We start from the raw sequence: 6,165 nt of genomic DNA, 5'->3' as shown, positions 1-6,165 counted from the left end.
AACTCAGACCCAGCGCTCACCGCACCCAGGGGCTGCATCCCCCACGGCCCCACCATCTAGAGTGAAGGTTGACTAGCAGTGACGTCATTCTCTGGGAAAGCATGGCCAGTTTCCCTTTCTCCACCTCCCTCTGCCTCCCCTGCCCCTCCCCCACGGCCCCTGTGTATATGAAGCTCCACAAAGCCTGGCTTGCCTGCACACCTTTACTTTGGAAACAACTTCCACAGCTGGAACAAGAGCCTTCCATCCACCGTTACACCCCTGGTTGGTGCATGGTGTGTGTGTGTGGACGCCTGCCCAGCCTTCTTCCTCTACGACAGGAACCAGCCACCACCAACCAGCAAGCCCTCAAGCATCACTTCCAGGGCCCGAGGTGAGTGATGGGAGATTCCCGAGTACTTGGCTTTGAAGCCTTAGACCGACTGATGCCCGACTGAGCATAGGGGCTAGGGGGACATAAAGGCCAACTTTGTCAGCGTTTATGTAAAGGGTGAGATACGCCATGAGGAGGAGCTGCTCTCTCGGGTTTAACATCAGAAGAGTTTAGGCTGGAGGAGAGGAAGGCTGGGAGGATTATGAAGCCCACAGGTGAATTTGCAAGAGACTGAAGAGCCTGTGGCTTTGGAAAGAAGGGACCAGGAAGACTCTGAGGGAGAGGCTGGAGCTCAGAGCTACATGACAGGACAACGTGTGCTGGCCCCAGGCCCGCTCCTTTGGCTCACAAGTTGGCAGGCACTGGGGAGACAGACCTTCTCGGGGCTTCCTGCCCAGCTGAGGGGTGGAAGACTGAGCGTCCTCAGGTGTGAGATCAGGGCCTGGAGTAAGAAAGGGAGGGACTGAGCTCTGAGGAAAGAAGAAAGGAAGAGAAGCAAAGGGCCAAGGAGTCATGGAGAAGCAATCTCTGCATACAGTTATGACAGACAGACAAGGGGGTTCCCTGCCTTTAGCTTGCGGCTCTTCACACAGTCATGCAGTGGGAGGCTTTAGAGGTGATTCATGTGGAAACCTGATTCCTCCTCTTGTTCAGTCACCTGAAAAGTTACTTCCTAGCGTCAAGAGTGAGTCGGTCAGCTGAGGTGGCAGAGTGAGTGTGCCTACCAGCTCACCCATCCCTGTGGGCCAGGATTAAACCCGCAGCTCCTCTGGTCGGTGATGAGAGCCAGAGGTGGCCTTCTCCGGGGGGAGGGAAGAAAGACCTTCCCACATGTGTCCGGTGACCTGATGGCAGAACTCAGACAGGCGAACGTGTTCTGCCGAGTTTGGGATCCTTGTACGTGTTCTTTGGCACATTATAACTCCCCGTTTCTTCACTTTTCTTGGTCAAATTCTGACTGGTGGGATGTTGGCTAGAGAGGACTGTAACGGAGCAGAGAAGGTGGGGCAGGGCGTGAGTGTGTGTGTGTGTGACACAGAGGGGTGTGGTGAGGAAGGAGGTAGCAGGGATAGCCAGACCGGTGGGTGTAAGACTGAGGGGCAGAAAGGCCCTTGGGGCCGAAAGACCGTTGCCCCACCCAGGGCACCCTGGCAAGGCCACACATTTGAATTGTTCTAATACCAGGAGTGCACCCTGGTTTCAGGTTTCTGTGTATCCCCGAGGCTGGCTGCGGCAGAGCCAAGGAGCCTTACTCCAGGGGACCACACCTGGGGCCGAGGCCCTCGCTCACAGGGGCGCCTCCTTCCCCAAGCAGGACGCTCCCTCACAGGAGTGCTCCCTTCCCTCAGCAGGATGCTCCCTCACAGAGGTGCTCCCTTCCTCCAGCAGGATGCTCCCTCACAGGGGTGCTCCCTTCCCCCAGCAGGATGCTCCGTCACAGGGGTGCTCCCTTCCTCCAGCAGGATGCTCCCTCACAGGGGTGCTCCCTTCCCCCAGCAAGATGCTCCCTCACAGGGGTGTTCCCTTCCCCCAGCAGGATGCTCCCTCACAGGGGTGCTCCCTTCCTCCAGCAGGATGCTCCCTCACAGGGGTGCTCCCTTCCCCCAGCAGGATGCTCCCTCACAGGGGTGCTCCCTTCCCCCAGCAGGATCCTCCTGGACCTTCTTGATGCAGATGGGCTCTTCCATGCACATGGCTGCTCTTCCCTGCCTGAGTCTGATGCTGCTTCTCTGGAGCCCGGGGCCATGGGTCCAGGGCCAAGAGTTCCAGTTTGGGCCCTGCCAGGTAGAAGGCGTAGTTCTCCAGAAACTGTGGCAGGCCTTCTGGGCCATGAAGGACATCGTGGTGAGTGAAGTGTTGTTCTGGACCCAGCCGTGGAGGGAGGTGATTCTGGGCAGAGGAAAATACTTGACGATTATGGAGCCCTTTGCAGCTTGCTAATCTTGTTCCTACCTAGGAGCTTAGTGAAGTCAGAGATATCGTGGGTCCACATTTCCTTCTGCACTTGAGGAAACTGAGGCTCAGAAAGATGTGGCCAGTCCATAGGAAAAGAAACACAGCTCACGAGGAATAAAGAAGGAAGCCTGATTCATTTGAGCTTCATCTCTGTCCCAGGGTTACATAAGCCTTCACCCATGGGAAGTCATGGGGAATCCTTTGAGACCCACCAGAGTTTTCACCTACTGCTTTGCCAGCTCCTCCTAGTTTGTTTCCACCTGCTGAGGTCTTGATTCAAGATGGAAAGAATGTTTAATTCTGAGTTGGGAAAGAACGGTTAATGCATCCTGTGACACATACTCCTTAAAGGACAATCCAGATGCAAGCAGAATGAAGGAGCTTGACAAGGCCGTCTGGGGAGAGAGGAGAGTGCTGGACTGGGACAGGACACCTCTGTGTGATCTTGACCTTGAAAGCAATCCATACAGCAGCCTCCCCCGACTCCTACCCTATCAGTTTCCTTATTTGCACAATGAGGAGGTAGGACAAAGGAGCCTTAAAGCTCCTTCTCTCAAGGATTCTTTGGCTGGAAACCCAAGAAGTGGCAGGCTGCAGGGGAAGCCTCGAGGTACAGCCTCCCCAACTCTCCATGGAAGATGGAGGTAACATTTTGCTCCTAGTGGTTCTTAAACGAAATGGGCATATTTCTTCATGCTTCAAGTGACCAAAAGAATCAAACAAGTCCTTCATCAAAGCTCTTAAGAACATCTAGGATTCCATCTGCCCCTGGGAGGCCAGGATTCGTGATTTTCTGGAGCTGGAACCTTGTACCTGCCCCCCAGGGGCCAGCTCAGCATGGCCCTCCCTGGGTCCCCCTGTGGCCTCTGAGGTTGCACAAACTAGATAGACTGAAGGGTCTGGGCAAGCAGCATGTATTTGCAAGGTTGGCTTCTATGCTGACCTCCAACCTGGAGACATCTCTTCTTTCTGTTCCCCAAGCAAGCTCAGGATAACATCACGAGTGTCCGGCTGCTGCGGAAAGAGGTTCTGCAGAATGTCTCGGTAATCAGAGGCGGGGGAAGGGTGCTTTCTCCTCTGGGTGGCTGGTCTCCTGCGGGTGAGGCTGAGGGGTGCTCCAGGGGAGGCTGATAGAAGACTTCACTTCTGTCCCGGGCTGAGCCTGCACAGGTCAGGGCTGAGTGGTGAGCCGGAGGAGGAACACCTGGGCTGTTCTCAGTATCCAGGGTATGTGAATACAGGACCTGAGGAGAGGGCGGGGACTGAGGCTTGTAAACATCTGTTTCCATTTAGCCAGTCTCCATCAATCTGGATTTTTCTTCTGCTCTCATTGGCCCAGAGCCATCTGCTTGGGCCTCTTCCATGCCCCCACTTTCTTCTCACCCATCGAGGCAGTGAGCACAAACCACCAAGCTCTGACCCCTGAGGGACACTGAGCTCCCCTCTGTGGTGCCTCAGGGGCCCATGGCGCGCTAGTTTTCTCTCTCTTCATTTCTCCTTCTAAACCTTTTCCCTGCCAAAGCTCAGCTAACCAAGAGGTGGTGCTTTTCAAGGCCCATCACTACTCAGAGCTATTAGAGAGGCCATGGGCTGGAGAAGAAAGAAACCTAACCACATGGGAGGCGGGAGTCTTGGGCACCAGGCCTGGGCCTGCCACTGACTGGCTGTGGGACCCCGGATGAGCCCTTCCTTTCTAGGCCTGTGGGTCCTCTGGTCAAACAAAGATGTCCAAAGGCCCTTTACAACCCAGCGCTTCAGAGCCCCATCTCCTGGAGGAGCCCTGCCTCCACTGTGCTTATCCTGCTTTGTGCACCACGTGGGTGGTTCATCGGGGTCAGAGTGGGCAGAGGCCTGGGCTTGGCAGTGACCCTGTCACCCCCCAGGAGACTGAGAGCTGCCACCTCCTCCACGCCCTGCTGAAGTTCTACGTGAACACCGTCTTCAAAAACTACCGTGACAAGGCCGTTGAATTCGGGATCCTGAAGTCATTCTCTACTCTGGCCAACAACTTCTTTGTCATCGTGTCAAAACTGCAAGCCAGTGTGAGTAGAACAAAGCTGGGACGGAGGTCCACAGGAGACGCTGTGTTTTCAGAAGACTCCTCTTCCCTTATCTGGCCCTGGCTTTCATTCCGTGACGGGGAGCTGCAGGTGTCATGGAATAAGGCACAGGCTCTGGACATGGGCAGTGCTGGGTTAAGGCCAGGTCTGTGTCTAACAGATTGGGTGTCCATTTGCAAAGTGGTCAATCTCTCTCTCTCTTTTTTTTTTCAAATAATCAATCATATTTATTTGAAATGCCTTTGAGAGAGAAATTGGGAGACCAAAACAAAACAAAACAAAACCAAAACCCCAAAAGTGGTCAACTGCTTTGGGCTTTGGTTTTCTTATCTATAAAGTGCTGATAATCATCCCTACCTGGCAAGACTACTGTTGAGTATGAAAGGAGGCAGTCTCTGCTGCACGGTGGGAGGTCAGCATTGGCTGCCTTGGGGATGTGAGATTTGGAGCTGCCCTCTTAGGCCTTGGGAGTCCCTCTGGCATTACTAGGAAAGAGTGGGAGAAAGCACCTCTGCTCCTACCTGACACTTGGCACAATTTTCTTTTTTTGTTATCCAGCAGGAAAAGATGTTTTCTACCCGTGAGAGTGCACGCAGGCGATTTTTGCTGTTCTATCGAGCATTTAAACAGGTAATCAAGGCCAGGAACTGAGAGTTGCCTGTCTGAACTGTCGCACAAGGGTGCCTTGGGGACCTGATGGAGAATTCAATGTAGGGGACCCCATCCAGCTTGCCCCTAAGCCACCTGACTTAGCAGGAGCACAGCCATACTATAGCTGCATTAGTTACCATATACTTTGCATAAACACTGTAAATGACATGGCCAATTTTTCTGCCAGTTTGCAAGTTAAAATGCTATTCTATTTCCCTACAAGATGATTTCACTACCAAGGACATTCCAAAATGAGAGCTTTATGGGTACCTGAGGTGGGCAATTGGTGAGTCAAAAGTGAGGGAGAAAGAAGGGAGAATCCCCAACCCAACACACATCTGCAGTATTTTCCAGGATGGTCAAAGGGTCGAGTTTGTGAAAAAGAATTATGGGAATTATGTTGTCTTTTCCTAAATTAAGAAAACAAAGAAAATTCCAGTTTCATCCCCAGCTCCCTCCCCAAGACAACCCAATTTCGATCATTTTTTGAGGAACAGATATACCAGTTTATAAACAACGGGTGAAGGGCAATAACATACTAGGGAAAGGGAGCACCCAGGTCTCAATTTCCTCATCTGCACAGTGGTCTCAGGTGGATGGAATCCACCCTGCACAGGGATTCTGATGCTTATTGTCAGGGACTCACGATGCTTTTCCCTTGCCCCTTATCTGCGGCCACTCACCAACCCATCTGTCCTTGCCTCCCAAGCAGACAACACACACAGAGAAGTGATGGGTGGTGACTTTGTCAGAGGCCATCCTAAAGGGGTCACAGCCCGTGATCCACAGTTGTACCAGGTTCAGGGGTCAGAAGGAAACCTGTTCCTGTGGCTAACATGGCAGGGCCTCAACTTTCCTTTCCCTTTAGCTGGACAGAGAAGCGGCTGTGAACAAAGCCTTTGGAGAAATGGACATTCTCTTGAGCTGGATGGAGAAATTCAACCAGCTCTGACGGCCTAGACCAGGATGCTCTTCTTCTCTGCGTCATTTCAGACGAGGGTCCCTTCCCGGGACGTCCTCTGGGCGCTTCACACCCTTGACCATGGGTCCTGTTCTTGGCCCAAGCTTACGACTTCATTCTTTAAGTGACTGCAACAACAGTCATGGAAGGTTCCTTGGATGCTG

The 6,165-nt window shown here is 53.1% G+C and overlaps 1 protein-coding gene across 1 annotated transcript; it reads left to right on the top strand.

The window, feature by feature from the left end:
* Positions 1 to 2,065: 2,065 nt before the first annotated feature.
* Positions 2,066 to 6,163, top strand: IL24 (interleukin 24). The gene is made up of 4 exons (XM_040262856.1): positions 2,066 to 2,218; positions 3,311 to 3,373; positions 4,948 to 5,019; positions 5,909 to 6,163. The coding sequence occupies exons 1-4, from the start codon at positions 2,066 to 2,068 to the stop codon at positions 5,990 to 5,992; spliced, it is 372 nt and encodes a 123-aa protein (XP_040118790.1). The 3' UTR covers positions 5,993 to 6,163.
* The last annotated feature ends 2 nt before the right edge of the window (positions 6,164 to 6,165 follow it).

This window comes from Oryx dammah, unplaced genomic scaffold (assembly GCF_014754425.2).
Source record: "Oryx dammah isolate SB20612 unplaced genomic scaffold, SCBI_Odam_1.1 HiC_scaffold_21, whole genome shotgun sequence".
In the NCBI taxonomy this organism is placed as follows: Eukaryota; Metazoa; Chordata; class Mammalia; order Artiodactyla; family Bovidae; genus Oryx; species Oryx dammah.
The sequence above is the reverse complement of the archived record's forward strand: the minus strand, read 5'-3'. Positions and strand labels throughout refer to the sequence as shown.

Bases quoted from the DNA above. Each gene is read 5' to 3' on its own strand.
- IL24 (XM_040262856.1), top strand. From the start codon at position 2,066: ATGGCTGCTCTTCCCTGCCTGAGTCTGATGCTGCTTCTCTGGAGCCCG. The intron at 3,374-4,947 runs GTAATCAGAGGC...TTTGTTATCCAG, and splicing joins AGGTTCTGCAGAATGTCTCG to CAGGAAAAGATGTTTTCTAC. The intron at 5,020-5,908 runs GTAATCAAGGCC...CTTTCCCTTTAG, and splicing joins TCTATCGAGCATTTAAACAG to CTGGACAGAGAAGCGGCTGT.